Source organism: Olea europaea, unplaced genomic scaffold, assembly GCF_002742605.1.
Source record: "Olea europaea var. sylvestris unplaced genomic scaffold, O_europaea_v1 scaffold537, whole genome shotgun sequence".
NCBI lineage: Eukaryota > Viridiplantae > Streptophyta > Magnoliopsida > Lamiales > Oleaceae > Olea > Olea europaea.
This window is the reverse complement of record NW_019263695.1, coordinates 420,221-437,943: the sequence shown is the minus strand read 5'-3', so window position 1 is coordinate 437,943 and position 17,723 is coordinate 420,221. Positions and strand designations below refer to the sequence as shown.

Here is a 17,723-nt window from a genome sequence, read left to right as displayed (position 1 = left end):
GTTCATGTGAAGTGTTCAGGGTTCATAGATCAAGTTCGGGATTGTCTAGATCTGGGGTCATCATAGGCCCCCGTGCATTGAGGTCGTAGATTTCCATCCAAGCTTGATCTACGAGCAAAGATGTAGAGGCATAAATGTCCAGGTGTCTTTCCATGTGTCAGGCGTTCGATGGGATGTTAGAGAACGACCTTAGATGGCCGCCATGTGTCTTGGTCCAAAGGTTGAGATTGCATGACCGTTGGTATTCCACAGTCTTCTATAAATACCTCAACTTTCACCCCCCCAATTTTTCACTTTTCACTCTCATCTCAGTAAATCGAGCTCGAGTTTGGAGATTAGTGGGTTTGGGAGCGACCATCCACAGAGGTAAGAGTTCGAGCCCTTAATTTGCTTTATTTGATTATAGTATAATGTCGAGTAGTAGTAGTACGGGGTCTAGTAGCAGTGACAGTAGCCAGGAACGTAGAGACTCAAACCATAGTGATAGGCCTGAGGACTTAGGTACCTCTATTATTCCTATGGCCATCCCTATTAATTCCCATACTGACGACCTGATATACCCCAAAGAATCGACCAAGTACAAAGAACATGTGGTTATTAAAATAGCTAGAGAATTCGAGGTCATGCCTATTTGTGACATAAGAGCCCTAAGGCCAACTGAGACTGTGTTAGGAGCTCGAGAGGGAGAGATGACCTTTTTCAGAGACTCTCTTAAGGCTGAGCTTAAGTGGTGCCTTCACCCGTTTTTCATCCATTTTTTGACCTCGAACTACCTGTGCCCGGGTCAACTAGCCCCAAACGGTTGGAGGTTGTTAGTATATTTCTTTATATTGTGTAGGTGTCTCGAGGTTGAACCTAGACTCAACCTATTACGAATAGTTTTTGACATGAAATTCTCTCCGAGCTATAACTGTTTTGTCTATTTATCCACAAATGGGGGATTTAGAACTCATGAGACCCCGAGCTCTCTCAGGGGTTGGAAATAACGCTTCTTTTTGGTAAAACCCCAGGACCCTGACCACCCTTTTAGCCCGAAGTATAAGGTACCCGACAAGCATAGGTTCAACGAAGGGCAGACATACTTCGAAGTTCTAGAGCGGGATAGGTTAAGGTTAGTTAATCATGATCCTTTGGCGAAAAAGATCTATTATTTGCTCGAGGACGACACCCTCGACCTTGCCAATGTGAAAGACGTCGAGGGTAAAATCTTTCATCTTTCTCTTGTCGTGTAGATTATTCTCGACCTCAAGTTCGGGCTAATCCCTTGTATTATTTTTACAGATTTGGAGATGTCATTTGATCCATTCGTGCTTCTTGATAATGTTTATCACAAGGCAAAAGGGTCGAAGTTCAAGGCCTCGACCTCGACCCAATCGAAGGGGAAGAAATGGGTAAGAGAGGTCGTGCATCCTGTCCCTATGGGTCAGGGTCAGAGCTCACGAAGCTCGACATCTCCCAACCAGCCAATGCCAAGAAGCCAGCTCGGGTCTGTACTCCTTGTTTTGGGCCGATCTCCTAGCGATGATGACAACCCTATGCCCATGAAGTCGCTTGAGGAGTCTGCTGACTATGCTCTTATTTAGGGCATAGTTGACAAGTACGAGAAAGAGTTCAATTCTCATGAAGGGGTTCGGACCCTCGAGCTCCTTATTTTGAAGGTCTATTTTTAATATGGTCGCTTTTGTCTCCTTTGAAAAGTTTTTGTTTCATCTTGACGTCGGGTGTGATACTTGTTTTTGCAATCTTTAAGTGTAGCTCGAGGTTTGAGGCTTAAGAGGCTGAATACCTCAAATTAAATAGCCGAGCTCGAGGCCAAGAGCGAGGCTGCGCACAAGAGGGCTCTCGACCTTGAGAAGGCCCCAAGGACGGCTTCTACTGACCTTAAGAAGGCTCGAGATGAGGTCGGGATTACCAAAGTTGAAGCTGAGGAGGCAAAGCTCGAGCTCGTTCAGTGTTGAAATACTTTTGAAAACGAATTGGTGAAGGCCCGAGAAGAGGCTCGAGCTGAGGCCGTTGAAGATTTCAAACAGTCCAATAAGTTCAAGACCCTTCTTGGTCAGTACGGGGCTGGATCATATCATTATGGCTTGTGGCTGACTCGTTCTTTTCTTTGGACCAAAATCCCTGAGGATTTGAAGCCTGTGGTCGAGGAGCTATGAATGGTGAATGAACTGGCCAATGACCTCGAGATCTCTGCCTCAGAGGTCGATGATGAAACCGATGGTGATAGAGGAGACGATGCTGGGACACTGATCATGGAGGTAACAACATGCTAATTGATATTGATTAGGACTGACACCAAACTTTCTTTTGTTATTATTATTATTATATTTTTTTCTTTTGATTGGTATGAACATTACCCGATCTGGGCTTATGAACTTTTGATTTCTAAATGCAAAGTATATTGCCCAAACTGGGCTTCGAGAGACTTTTTGTTATCAATTCATGCATCTTATTTTTGCTATGAGATTGTGCGTGGGTATTGTGTTCGTGTGTGGATATTATGGTTTTGAATTCGAGCTATTAAATTGTTAAGAGCTCAATCATATGTCACAACCAATAAACTCGATTGTTGACATATATAGCCCGGGGGTGAGTAATAGTTCGAGGATATAGTATGTCTTAATAATACTTATCCTCGAGACTATGAAAAATTGGGCTTCGACGTCGAAGCTCGAGGATGTATTTTCAGGCTCCGAATAGGAATGTCGTGCTAGGGTCAACGAGATCGAGTATCGGTATCGTGTGCGGTAATTTTTAACTTCACATATCGAGGGACGACTATTGGGTCGCTAATGATTCAAAAGAATAAGCTCGAGCTTGTCCCTTGTAATTTAAACAACTTCTTTCCTTTGTGGATACGATCGGGTATGGTCTTGTACGATAATCTTTATATCATACCCCGACCTCGACCTTGATATTCTTTGTTATGAGGGCATTTGGGGATCGATGAGGTCGGGCCTGATGATCCCGACCTACTGCCATTTGAGGTCTTGGCAGTGTGTGTCTGGTTCTATTGGTCGAGTGTCGGCCTAATGCACAGGGCATGGCCTTATGATAACTTGGTTGAGAGTTAGCTGCATGCGCGGAGCATTGCCTTATGCTAACTTAGTTCAGTGTTAGCTGCATGCGTGGAGCACGGCCTTATGTTTTGAAAAAGAATTAGCTGCATGCGCGGGGCACGACCTTATGCTCAGTTGAAAAAGATTTAGCTGCATACGCGATGCACGACCTTATGCTAAGTTGACAAAGACTTAGCTGCATGCACTGGGCACGACCTTATGTTAAGTTGAAAAAGACTTAGCTGCAAGCGCGGTGCACGACCTTATGCTAAGTTAATTAAAACTTAGCTGCATGAGTGGGGTACGACTTATACAGAGAAGTAGTAATGTAAAGGAAAAATCCATATATTATTAAAACGACTCAAGAGATATGATACTCGAGCTTATTGGAGCATGAACTGTTGGGGCATTAGAGCTCGAAAAGTAAAAATGAAATAAAGCAAACGTAATGTGGGCATGTAAACCTTAAAAGGAAAAACTGTAGCTATAGCTGGTTACTTGTAATAAATTTTCAGATTGTCGACGTTCCATAGCCTTTGGAGCGGCTTCCCCGATGTGTCTCTGAGGCTATAGGCTCCACCTTTTAGTTTTCTTATGACCTCGAAGGGTCCTTCCCATGCTGGTCCGAGCTTCCCTGGTATGTGTCCAGCAGCTTCTGTTTTTCTAAGGACAAGATCGCCAGCTCTGAACCTTCTTGTCTGGGCCTTGTTGTTGAAATGCTTCGTCGTTCTGTTATGATAATTTGCAGCTTTGAGTGAGGCTTGCTCTCTTACCTCTTCAAGCAAGTCAAGGTGTTCAGTAGTTTGTCTCTCCCTATTTATCTCGAGGTTCCTTATGGTGGAAAGGTTGACCTCGATTGGAATGGTAGCCTCAAGTCCAAAGGCAGGCATGAAGGGTGCCTCACCAGTTGCTATCTTGTGCGAAGTCCTGTATGCCCATAGTATAGAAGGCAGTTTATCAGGCCTGTCACCTTTGGCATCCTTTATTCTTGTTCGAAGGTCTTATAGGATGATCCGATTAGTTACTTCAGCAAGCCCATTACTTTGTGGATGTGATATCGAGGTCAAGTGATGATCAATCCCATGGTTGGCATAGAAGCTTCTGAACTGTGGATTGTCGAATTGCCTTCTGTAATCTGTGATGAGGACTTTCGGTATTCCAAACCTGCATATGACAGACTTCCATATAAATGATCTGAGCTTCGGCTTCGAAATTGTTGCTAGCGGTTCAGCCTCTACCCACTTTGTGAAATACTCCACTGCCATTGCTACAAACTTTAATTTTCCACTGGCCAATGGGAATGACCCAAGAATGTTGACTCCCCATTGTTTGAAGAGAGCTGAGTAATGAATAGAAGTGAGCTCCTCAGTAGGAGCATGTATGATGTTGTCAAACCTTTGGCACTTATCGTACTTCCGAACGTAATCAACAGCATCTTTCTTCAAACTTGGCCAGTAGTACCCATACCTTATCAACTTATATGCAAGAGTTCGAGCTCCTTGGTGATTTCCACAAATACCTTCATGAACTTCAGTTAAGGCTTGAAGAGACTCAAAAGGTTTGAGACATCTTAGATAAGGGAGTGTGAAATTTCTGCAGAACAGGACTCCTTCGATTAGACAATATCTAGCCGCTCTCTATCGAATGCTTGTAGCAAGTCGAGGGTCTGCAGGTAGGTTGCCATTACTTATGTAATCAACTATTGGATCCATCCAAGAGGGCTCATGGTCGATGTCCATGATACTTGACTTTTGAGCTATGTTGGGTTCTACAACTATCTTGGCGTGCACGGTTCTATCGAGCCCGTCCACTCCCATGAAGACGAGTCTGGATAATGCATTAGCTTTGGCTTTATCAAATCTGGCCACCTTCAAGATTTCACAACTTATGAACTGCATTTGGAGGTCATGCACTTTCAGACAGTATAAGTTCATCTTCTCGTCCTTTCTTTCAAAAAACCCTCGATTTGCCCCACTATTAGCTGTGAGTCACTGAAAACATTGACATGCTCTAACTCAAGGTTTTTTTGCAAGTTCCAGGGCTATGATAATGACTTCATACTCTGCTTCATTGTTGGTGGCCTCAAATTCAAATCTGAGCACATATTATATTTCTGTAGCCTTGTCCGGGCTGGCGATGATGATGCCGACCCCCGAGCCCGAGCTATTGGATGCTCCATCCACAAAGATCTCCTATATTTTCAAGGTCGTGCTCGGGTCTTTAGCCTGTGTTTCTAAGGGCCTTATAGTGAGCTCTGTTATGAAGTCGGCCAAAGCTTGAGCCTTGATTGTAGATCGTGGCTTGAATTCTATGTCAAATTCACTAAGTTCAATTGCCCATTTCAACAGTCTTTCTGAGACATCCGGCTTCTGGAGTATGTGTCTAAGATGTTGGTTAGTGAGCGCAACAATTGGATGTGACTAAAAGTATGGTCGTAATTTTCTGGCAGCTATCACCAAAGCGAGGGCGAGCTGTTCTACAAGTGTGTATCATGTTTTTGCATTAAGAAGTACTTTACTTACATAGTAAATAGGCTACTAAACTCTTCCTTCCTCCTTTACCAAGACTCCGCTTACTGCATTATGAGAAATGGTCAAGTATAATAGCAACGTGTCACCAGGTTCGGGTTTGGTAAGGACTGGAGGTGTTGATAAGGTCTGCTTAAACTCCTGAAAAGTTAAGTTACATTCCTCGTTCCAGTCAAAGATTTTATTTTTTCTAAGTAGTTTGAAAAAGGGGAAACACCTGTTTGCTGCCCGGGAAATAAACCTATTCAGTGCTGCAACGCGACCTGTCAACTTCTAAATATCCCTTTTGCACTTAGGGGCCTCGATACTCATCAGAGCTTGGATTTTATCAGGGTTTGCCTCTATTCCTCCGTGCGTGATCATAAAACCCAAAAATTTTCCAGATGCCACCCCAAACACACACTTTGTAGGGTTGAGCTTCATGTTGTACTTCCGCAATATAGCAAACACTTCCTCAAGATCAGAGACATGATCATTCACCTGTTTGCTCTTAACCATCATATCATCCACACATGCTTCAACTGTTTTCCCAATTAATTCGACGAAGATCTTGTTTACCAACCTTTAATACGTTGCTCCAGCATTCTTCAGTCCAAAAGGCATGACCCTATAGTAATAGATGGTTGTGTCAGTCATAAATTTGGTGATACCCCGAAAATGCATCCAAGAAGCTGTACAACATATGACATGATGTGCTGTCCACAAGATTGTCAATTCGAGGTAGAGGATAACTATCTTTGGGGCATGCTTTATTCAGACCTGTGAAGTCAATGCAGACTCACCACTTCCCATTAGCCTTCTTGACAAGAACTACATTGACAAGCCAATCAGGATACTGTACTTCCCGAATGAATTGTACCTTAGCAAACTTAGTGATCTCTTCCTTTATGACATCTCGTCTTTCCGGTGCAAATTACCTTTTTCTTTGGTTTACAGGTCTTTCTCCAGTTTTACATTGAGTCTGTGCACTGCAACCTCTGGGTTAATTCCAGGCATGTCCTCAACATTCCAAGCAAATAGATCAATGTTGCGAGAGAGATAATTCGGTAGTTCAGACATGATTGCTGTATCTAGCCCCCAATCGATTGTCACTTTCCTGCCAAGCTAGAGCTCGACCTCTTCCAATCTTTCCACCAGAGCCAGTCTCCTGTAATTTTCATGCTCGAGCTCGAGCTCTGTAATTTGCATAAAGTCGCTCTTAATTTTTTGAACACTAGTCACATAACACTGTCGTGCCACTGTTTGGCTGCCTCGAACTACCCCGATTCCATCACTCGTAGGAAACTTCATAGCCAGGTGGAAAGTTGAGACAATAGCTCGAATTCTGTTGAGAAGTGGTCTTCCCAATATAGCGTTGTAGGCTATTGGAGTACGGACAACTTCAAAAGTGGTGATCTGCGTCACTTGCTTACCTTCTGACCCCGATGTTAAAGACAACCTGACGATACCTTCCGGGGTGATAACCCCACCTCGAAACCCTTGAAGAAGTGTTTTGACTGGTTTGAGCTATTCCGATGAGATCCCCATTTGAACAAAGGCTTCATGAGATAGTACATTAGCCGCACTTTCATTGTCTACCAGAATTCTCTTGACTTCAAAGCTTACGATGAGGGAATACTATGCCTTCCAAGTCCCTTGTTCCAAAGGTGATGTCCTCTGTAGAACCAAGATCTGATTTTGAGATGATTGGAGGCTGCCTAGCATATTGTTTATGCCCGCTACTAGAATCTTCCCCCGAAGTTGTTCCACCGACAATGATGTTGATAGTACCTGCAGTTGGTTGCTTGTTTTCCCGACCCTCTAGGGCCTTGTTTCTGTTCTGATTATTCCTTGGGCACTTGTCATTGTTAACATAAGAACCCAAAAAATCTCTTTTTATAAGAGCTTCAATCTCTCATTTTAAAGCGAAACAATCCTCCTTTGTATACCCGTGGTCTCTATGGAAATCACAGTACTTGTTCTTGTTGCGAGCATCGGGTGGAGATCGTAACCTGGGAGGCCACTTCAGTTCCTTCGAGTCCTTGATCTCCATCAGAATGTTAGACCTCGAGGTGTTCAAATAGGTAAAGGATGTTGAGGAGGGGTCCTGCCTTGGCTTGACCCGAGGTACATCTTATCTCTGATTGGACTCACGTGGCCTTTTCTGATCAGACTTTCATGATGAGGAAACTTTTCTTTTTGGGGCCATGGTTTCTTCCATATTGATGTATTTCTCAGTTCGTGTGAGTAGCTTGGTTACTGATTTTGGTGGGGTCTTAGACAATGACATCTTGAATGATTCACACTTAATGACGTATGTCAAAGCTGAGACTGCGATAGTTATATGTAGATAGGAAATTTGAAGCCTTTCTTTATTAAACCTGGTCATGAAACTGCGCAGTCTCTCATTGGGTCCTTGACGCATCTACAGGAGTGATGCGACTGTCTTTTTGATTTGCTTGCTGCTAGCAAAGAAAGCGGAGAACTTATCGGCCAAATATGAGATTGAGGCAATAGAGTTGGGTTCCAATGTGGAAAACCAATCTCTAGCTGCGTTTGTGAAGGTCTGCGGGAAGGCCTTGCACATTACTGCATCTGGTGCAACCTATAAGTTCATGATGTCCGTGTACACATTGAGATGATTGATGGGTCGGTTGTCCCATCATACTCCTTTATCCGAGGATACTTGAACCTGTCCGGGAAAGGATACGAGAGGACTTCTGGAGTGAATGGCGTATTGGGGGTGACCCTGCTGCTGCCCAAGTATTTTGTTGCATACCTGCTGCTATCCCTTCTTGAATAATTCTAGCAAGTTCAACGGAGTCCATTGTAACAGACCTTGAACCTGAAGCCACTTGTGGTGTACCCGAAGTTCCAACCCCGCCATCATTATGAGCTATATGTCGGATTCGAGCCTAGGCATCTGCCATAAAACCACCTTCAGGGGTTGGAGTACGCGACGAGTGCGAATTTCTCTGGCTTAAAAATTGGGTTAATGCAGCAACCTGTTGACGAAGTTCCACAAAAGCTCCGGTGGTAACAACAGCTCGAGGAGGTGTTGGCATCTCTGACGATTCTTCTTGAGGGACATGGCATTCCTCAGGAGGAGGAGGGTTATTTGGGACGGATGAGCTTGCTTGAGGAATACCTAAACGTGTATTGGCCATGGCTTTTGCTAGCACTTCCCACAGACGGCGCCAATGATGCTATCAAAAAATAGTACCTGAAAGATCTCGAACTTGATGATCGAACTCCAAACTTTATGAACGCGAGTGATCTTCGAATACCTGAAATAAAGGCAATGAGGTATGTGCTCGTCACCCCTCCGATGCTTAAGTCAGATAGGAAATTTAGTGCGTGAGGTTATAGATTGGAAATAATGAAAAACGTATCTCAAGAATGAGCCCGATTGTGTATTTATAAGTGTTGATGATAGAGTCCTAGAAGGATTTATCCATGTATGATCCTTATCCTCGTAGGATAAGGAGTTAGTGTTTCATTCTGAGTGTTCAACCATTGTTTGAGTCGAAGAAGGAGTCAAATAGGGTAAGGATTGTAGCTTAAGTAGAATTAGTGCGCTCATAGGTCATTAAGAAGGACTGGCGAGTTGACATACAAACCCAACCTCATAGGCCTGACCTTGATTTGGTGGTTTTGGGGGGTATTAAGATCGGGATTCATGTGAAGTGTTCGGGGTTCATAGATCGAGCTCGGGATTGACTAGATCTAGGGTCATCAGTATGAAATCTTGATAATACTACAGGCTAATGGGAAAAATTAGAAGAACTTTATTTGACTAAGTCTTTACCTAATAAAATTTTTCTTTTAGAAGATTTTTTAGTTTTAAAATTGATTTGTCAAAAGACCTAGATGATAATCTTGATGTACATTTAATAAGTTAGTACAAGATATCACCAATACTGGAGACAAAGTGTCTGAAGCATATAATAAAGCTGTGATCCTAATTAATTCCATACTTGAAATCTATAAAGATGTTAATACTGCCATTAGGTATGGTAGAGAGTCTTTGACCCTGGAAATAGTTATTAATGCCTTAAGAAGTAAGGAATTGGATGTAAAAGCTAAAAGATATGGTAAGGAGTTTTAAAACCTGTTTGTAAAAGGTAGGTCTCTCACTAGGCAAAATTTAATCAGAAAAGTCATAATAAGAATAGTACCTTTAAGAAAAAAGGGAAAGGAAAGTATAAGTCAAAGTCCAGAAATGGGAATAGAAGTGTTATGGGTGTGGAAAAAATGGACACTATATCAAGGATTGTTATAAGAAAAAGAATGACCAAAAAGTGGATAAAGGGAACGTTGTTGAGCCATTAGATGATAAGACTGTAGATGTCTATGTGGTAACTGAATCCATCACTGATCTGAATATTGCAAATTTTGCAGACAACAGTGGTCAGAGTTTTGAGTGGATTTTGGACTCAAGTTGCACATTCCATATGACGTCTAGAAGACCTTGGTTAGAAAACTTTAAGGATTTGGATGGGATAAAGGTTATTATGGGAAATAATGTTGCTTGCAAAGTTAAAGGAATTGGCAGTGTTACTCTAAAATTTGAAAATGGATACACGTTTACTCTTGACGGAATGAGCCAGATTTGAATAGGAACTTAATTTCAATTGGTAATCTAGATGACATAGGTTTGCAAGAAAGGATTGAAAATGGCTATTTCAAAATAATTAAAAGTTCCTTAGTTATTTTCAAATGCATTAAAAGAAATGGAGTCTATGTCACTAGAGCAAATGTTATGAGTCACACTGCTAAATCTGCTAGTGCTAAAACTGATGCAACTATAAAATGGCATAACAGATTAGCTCATGTTAGTGAAAGAAGACTGCACATTTTAAGTAAAAATGGTGTTTTTGGAAAAGAGATTATTTCTGAGGTCTCTTTTTGTGAGTATTGTACCTTAGGCAAGCAACATAAACTTTATTTTAATACTGGAAAACATACTACAACATCTATCCCTGAGTATATACATTCAGATCTGTAGGGTCCCTCATCTACTATCACCTAAGACGGAAATAGATACTTTTACCCTTAATTGATTAATTTTTAAGAAAAGTATAGGTTTTCCTTTTAAAACAAAAAATCGGATGTTTTTGAAAATTTAAAAACACGGAAAACTTTAATTTAAAATCAAATGGGTAAAAAGATCAAAGTTTTAAGAACAGACAATGGTCTAGAATTTTGTAATACTGATTTTGAAAAATTGAGTAAAGATGATGGGATTTTAAGACATACAAATGTGCCATATACCCTACAGTAGAATAGTGTCGCTAAAAGAATGAATAAGACCATCTTAGACGAGGTTAGATGCATGATGTTGAGTTCAGGAGTTCCAAAGGCCTTATAGGGTGAGGCTGTAATGACACCTGTATATATTATAAATAGGACACCCACTAGTGCTTTAGATGGCAAAACACTTGAGGAAGACTGGTCAAGAAAATTGGCTGACTATGCCTCTTTAAGAACATTTGATTGTGCTGCCTACTCTCATCAAATTATGGAAAAATTAGAACCCATGTCCTAGAAGTGTTTTTTCATGGGATACCCCAAGGGAGTGAAAGGTTATGGACTCTGGGTGAGAGATGGTAGAGGTTTTAAGATGATAACCAGTAGAAATATCACTTTTCATGAATCTGAAATGCCTCGTTTGAATGATAAGACCTCAAGTGATGTTCCTAAGAGTCTTAAAGAAGAAAAGACCAAGCTGCAGGTTAAGCTTGGGCTATCATCTGAACTCATTGAAGTAGATCAGGGTGAAAATGAACTTGAAGAGAGTGGTGATGTGTCAGGATCACGTGAAAATGGTGGGTATAGTGATTTAAAGTCTACTGGTGAAAGTGATTATCAATTAGCTAGGGATAGAAGAGAGATAAGAGAACCTATTAGAATGAATGAGTTGTCCCTTGCTATCCTACCATACCAAGAATTGGCCTTTAAAGAGCCAAAAAGTTATGAAGAAGCCATTACTTGTCGAAACTCAAAGGACTGGCAGCTTGCTATAGAAGAGGAGATTGAGTCCTTAATAAAGAATAAAACCTGAGAACTTGTACCCGAAGTCTAAAAATAAGTCCATAGTAGACTATAAATGGATTTATACAATTAAGGAGGAAAATTCCTCTAAACAACCTTTTAGATTTAAGGCCAGATTAGTAGTAAAATGATTTATACAAAACCTGGCATTGATTATAATGAAATTTTTTCTCCTGTAATTAAATATACTACTATAAGAGTGATGCTTGCATTGATTGCACAATATGACTTTGAATTAAAGTAAATGGATGTTAAGATCGTCTTTTTGCATGGTGACCTAGATGAAACAATATATATGTCCCAACCACATGGATTCATTAATATTAAAAGACCAAATCATATTTGTCTTCTAAGAAGACCAATCCCTAATCTAGTCTGATGAATTGATAGAGGCTCTTCATCCCCAATCCCCATCGCGACACTAGAAAAATCATTCCAAATTTGCCAGTCATTGTGAGTCTGCCAGTCTCTTTGAGTCAGCAGTGCCACCAGAAGTCCTTGATACCAAATCTGTCGGTCACTGTGAGTCCGCCAGTCTCTTCGAGTCAGCGACGCCCCAAAAGTCCTTGATTCTAAATCTGCCAGTCCTTGTAAGTTTCAAGAACCCTTTTGCTATTTCGCAAAATATTCTAATTTTCATTTCTTCATTATTGTTTGTGAAACGTGCAGTTTATATCTTCAAATTACAGGGACTTGCCAAAAGCTTAATTATATTACTAATATTATGTATTAATAATGAGTAAATTGTAATATTAGTTCACAACCTTTAAACAATTAGCCAATTCAGTCCACATTGACATTTTTTTTCCATTTTATTTCATTGTGATACATACTCTTTCGAGTCATCAGAACTTCATTGGAATTGTGAAGCCCTTTGCCTAATAATATGAGCTTGAAGTATGTGTTATCAAATTTAACCAGGGATGCAAAATCCAGTGGTGAAATGTTATTATCTAAACCAAATTTAGGGCAGGTTTTTTGTAAGCCGTTGTAGCATGTTTTCCATAAAGTGGCATCTGGTTGGTTGTTCTCGTTTTGATTGTATAGCCTTTGTCTGAATGTCACACATTTTGCCACCCCACTTGTATAGTCTCCTGCAATTTAACATGAGAAATTTATGAGAAAATGAGAGAAACTATTGGTCAAACGATAAAATTCCCAAAATTCGGTACCACTCTCTCAGCAGAAACATTCTTCGACTCTCGTGCTTGAGTTTCTTGTGGTCTCTTGTTACAAGATGCCTTTGATCTACAGAAGAACGTGGTGAAGAAGGAAGGTCACTCGTACATTTATCAGAGCAGAGTCGTCTTGTCCTCTCGCCTCTCAAGTCTCAGCCTCTCATCTCTTGACCTTTTGTCTACGTAAGTGGTGTGCTTCCTATATACTTTTATGTAAAATCAGCTCTGATTAAGTATTTTATGAATGTTATTATATTTGTTTGAGCAGAGATTTTATTATGTGTGTTTGAGGAGAGTTGTTATTATGTTTGTTTGAATGTATGGAGGCTGATTTGGAATTAACTTGATAGTGCAGTCGAGGGTAGTTTGGTATATAGAATTGACTCAATTGTGAATAGATTTTGCTTGATTTTACTTGATAGGTTGATTTGGGATTAGGGTTTGTAGATACATTTAACTCTTTCAATTTTGTGTTCCTGTAATAATGAAGCTTGAAATTAGTTAGTTTCGATTGATGATTACGATATATTGTTTTCTTGGAGTGACAGCATGAAAACTCTCCGACGTAAGAGGAAGATGCTAAGCAAGCGTATCCATAAGAGATATATAGAAGATGAAAGAAACAAAATTTTATGAGACATGGGATATAAAATTGAACTCAAAACAGAGGAGGTTGCAGTTGGTCCATCATCTTTGGAGTGACACTGAAGATATGAATCACGTCTGAGATAGTGCAGCCATTGTTGCAAAGTTGATTGGGTTCTCAGAGCAAGGGAAAGCCCTCAAGGAGATTTTTTGTCTCGGTTTCACTCGTCTACGCATGAGTTGGAGATCCTTTAGCTGGAAAAACAGTATGACATCCCTTCCGTGAGCTTGCAACTAGTTGACAAAAATATTGTGAAATATTAGATTGTATTGGACAGTATGATATACAATACAAAACTTTTTAAATACACCTTGGGTTGGGTTAGGTATAAGATAAATCGAATAGTAAAATATTGGTGCAAGTTTATTGTGAAATATTAGATTGTATTGGAGAGTATGATATACAATACGTAACTTTTCTTTTAATACACCTTGGGTTAGATTAGGTATAAGATAAACCCAATAGTTTTGATTTTGAATTATGGTTTTATCCTTAATTCATGCACTATCAAAATGATCTTTAATTATGTTGCTTAATTTGTATTTGGTAAAGAATTTTTTTAAAAAAAAAATTTCTAAATATATTAGTTAATATAAAAATAGGTGAAATAATTAACAAAAGAAAAAAAAATGTTGCAAATTAATTAGAGAAAAGACAACTCTGAAATAATGTTGCAAATAAGTTAAAAGACAACATTCCAAAAATGCTGTAAAAGATTAAAGACAATGTTCAAAAAATGTTATGAAAATTTGAAAATAAAAGTAAAGAGAACATTTTTTTCAACGTTGCAAATGAGTTAAAGCAACATTTATAAAATGTTGTAAATAGATTATTAGCAACGTTCATAAAACGTTGCTAAAAGGTTATTAGTAACAGTTGAAAAATGTTGAGAAAAGTTATTTGTAATGTTCAAAAAACGTTGCAAAAAAGTGGTATTAGCAACACTTGAAAACCATTATTGTATGCTTCCACCCTATGGCAACACCGAGGATTACAACATAAGTCTAAACGTTGCAAAAAGGTCTTCAACAACGTTTTTTGAACTTGCAAAAGACTTTTTCCATTGAAGTGATAGTGTAACAAAATAATGAAAATGATGATAAAAAAACAAATGAGTTTCTAATTTTATATTAATACATAAGAAATTAAATTATAAATAAAAAGTATGAGCACGAATGAAGAATTATTAAGCCCCTATTTGATGGAAATTAAAATCAGACTTTCAATATATTTTAATAAAAGTTGATGAAATGTGTGATTGAAAGGTTGTGGAATCCATAAAATATGTTATTAAAATTGATTGTTGACTTTAACTTAAATTAAAATATGAATTTTAATTACAACCAAACAGGGACTATATTCAAAGTACCTTCAACATGAGACTAAAGTAAAACAATAATAATAACAACATATGCACTTTATAGTATATGTTTTTGAAGATAAGAGAAAAAGAAAGATACATGTAAGACTGTAACAATGATAGTGAGGCCAGACCAATCGACTAAATTGAATCTTCAAAATTTTAATTCAAAGTAAGATAATTTATTTCTTGTTGGGTCGAAAAAAAAAATTATGGTTGTTGGTTGACGTGAAATTTTGAAGAGATAAAAAGACTTTTTGTTTGGTTAAGAAAAGAAAAAGAATGTTTGAAAGATAAAGGACCAAATTAGTTATAGAGAGTAATGTTTGTGATATATTTATGTGATAAATAAATGTAAGTGGTAAGCTCTAATGTGGCATAAAACAATAGATGAAACTAAATGAGTTATTTATAGTATTACTCTAAGTTTTATGTCATTTATATATATATTTTATTAATTTCTTATGTTTGCATATGATAATTCTTTTTTAAAGAATTTCGTAAATATATATTTTTGTTTTTCTTCAACCAACCAATTAATCTTGCATAATTTGGAGAATTCACCAAGGTGAGGATTTAGGCGATCGCCTATCCCGCTTATAGTTAGGCCCGCCATTGTTAGTGAACTTGTTTGTAGTTTGAACAGATCATATTGACTTTGTGGAAATGTTAAAGTTTCCTAATTAGTACTATATTATCTTCTACATTCTTAAAGTTTCCAGTTGATTGTTTGAAGTCTTGCGCACAAAACAAAATTCTTTCTTTTCGGTAACCCCTAGTCAAACCCCCCCTCTCTTTCACAGCGATAATCGAGAAAGGGCAGCTACAACGTGAAAGTAAAAGCAAAACTTACTTTGCATTTTTCTCAAACGCAACCTTCAAGTATCGAAACTATATCAGTTGGACAAAAAAAAATGAATGAATGAAAGAAAGAAAGAAAGAAAATGGCAAGTTAACACGGACAACTTTGAGAATAGCCGGTAAATTCTTCCTTTTTTCCACAATAGCCTTTACTATTAAAAGTACTATATTGCCCTTAATGAAATTATTTACAAAATCTATCTTATATCTTTAAGGATTTATCAATCAGGCCCTATATCTATACTTTTCAATTTTTTGAACACTTTTAAATATTCTTTATATTTTAATAATTCTTTAAAGATTATAGGTTGACCTTTCTTGGTTATATATCCTTTAAATAATCCTTCTGAAATTTCTTCTTGTATATTCGTATGTTTGGTTATAATATCTTCTACTTTTCTTATTTCTCGGCTAGTTCCTACAGGATCAAATCCTATATTATTTCTACAATTATAATCAATATCTCTGTATATTTCTTCTATTTTTTCTTTACCAACAGGAAATATATCATCAGATTTTTTATCTAGTTTAAGTAAGAACGAAACATCTTTTTCATCTAAAATTAAAATAAGATTATTATCATCATTAGTAGTGGAAGTGGATGCTTGTGAATTGTTCATGAAAATAATTAAAGCATAGGCATGTAAAAACAATTAAATAACTTACAATAATCAAGTGGAAATAAACAAGCTTTCCCTCCAGCATGCTCTTATAGATGCTTTGCATGTACTTAATCAATCTTCTGAATCAAGTAAAGATTTAAAAAGTTTTGAAATCATTTGGGTCCACAACTGCTTCCGCAAAAGGCTTTTCAATTAAGGTTGCATTTCTCATTCGTGTTTCCACAGACGCTATCTCACAGTATCCAGAGTCTTTGTTTTCACCTCTATCCAAACTCTTTTCAGAATCAAGTTCCTACTTGGAACGAAATTTTAAAAGATAACTCACATACAAGGTGCTACAAATTTTTGTTAGAAAACTGCCTTTTTCCCCTAAACCATTCATCAAATACGGATACTTTGGCATGGCTAACATCCATTCAAAATCAAAGTTTTGAAAATCTTTTAAAATCTCTATCTGTACTGCCGAGGAATCATGAGAAACTTAACAAAATCCTTTTATGTAAGCTTTGTTGAACATAACAAATCTTTTACTTTAATATTCATAAATTGAAATTGTACATGCTTACAAGCTATATTTACATACCTTTGGTACTCACCTTATGAAGTTTAGAACTCCATAAGTGATTACCTTATTACACGCTTTCCTATCTTCAAGCTACCTAATATTTTTCTGAATACAAGTAGTGTATACAGATTACAAAGGGTTTCTCTCAAATGTGTTTAAGAGAAATTATTTCAAGGTATTTCGAGATGATCTCCTTCCTCCTTCATGCCCCCTTTTATAGGAGATTTTGGAATCTTATTTTGGACAGGTGTTTTCCTTTTTTCTTTGTTGAGTAGCTAGGCCATCTTATCTCCACCGAATTCTTCATTGTCTTCTTGTTGGGTGGACCACTTCTTTTGAAAGTAGATGCCTTATCTTTTGTCCATCCTTGCATTGAAATAAATAATATGATCTTCAGATGGATAAACCCATATTTTTTCTTTCTCAGTAATTATTTGAGTTACATGTTCAAATATCTCTTTATACCATTTTGCTCTTCCGTAGGGCATCATATTTAGAATATCTTGATATCCATTTTTAACAACCTTTTGATTGGTTAGTAAAAAATGTTGGTTTGTAAGTCCCATTTTTATCACATGGAACGATGGATGCATATATTCAAGAACGGGATCTCATTCCATGGTTGCTGAATGGAATCTGATATATATATTTGTTGTCTTGACGACTTCAGTATATATTTTAACAGCTTTTCTAATGTTGGCTGGAAGCTGGGCTATTTCTTTGAGATCTTTGCTAGGATATATACAAAGTATATTTCCTATCTCAAAATAATTTCAAACCCAGTTGGCTGGTGCTCCTGGATAAAAATTTATCTTGTTGTATTTTGAATAGTGGAGAGTCTTCATCCACTTTCCAATCTCCAGATAC

At 38.2% G+C, this 17,723-nt stretch overlaps 1 protein-coding gene across 1 annotated transcript; it reads right to left on the bottom strand.

The window, feature by feature from the left end:
• Positions 1-3,556: 3,556 nt before the first annotated feature.
• On the bottom strand, positions 3,557-5,241 carry LOC111388908 (uncharacterized protein K02A2.6-like). Its single transcript, XM_023013729.1, has 4 exons — positions 5,124-5,241; positions 4,750-5,043; positions 4,088-4,602; positions 3,557-4,042 (listed from the first exon to the last, which is right to left on the bottom strand). Exons 1-4 carry the CDS (start codon positions 5,239-5,241, stop codon positions 3,557-3,559), a joined length of 1,413 nt encoding a protein of 470 aa, XP_022869497.1.
• Between the last annotated feature and the right edge of the window lie 12,482 nt (positions 5,242-17,723).

Bases quoted from the DNA above. Each gene is read 5' to 3' on its own strand.
- LOC111388908 (XM_023013729.1), bottom strand. From the start codon at position 5,241: ATGGAGCATCCAATAGCTCGGGCTCGGGGGTCGGCATCATCATCGCCA. The intron at 4,603-4,749 runs GTAATGGCAACC...AGTCTCTTCAAG, and splicing joins TCCAATAGTTGATTACATAA to CCTTAACTGAAGTTCATGAA. The intron at 4,043-4,087 runs GTAACTAATCGG...ACAAGAATAAAG, and splicing joins AAAGTAATGGGCTTGCTGAA to GATGCCAAAGGTGACAGGCC.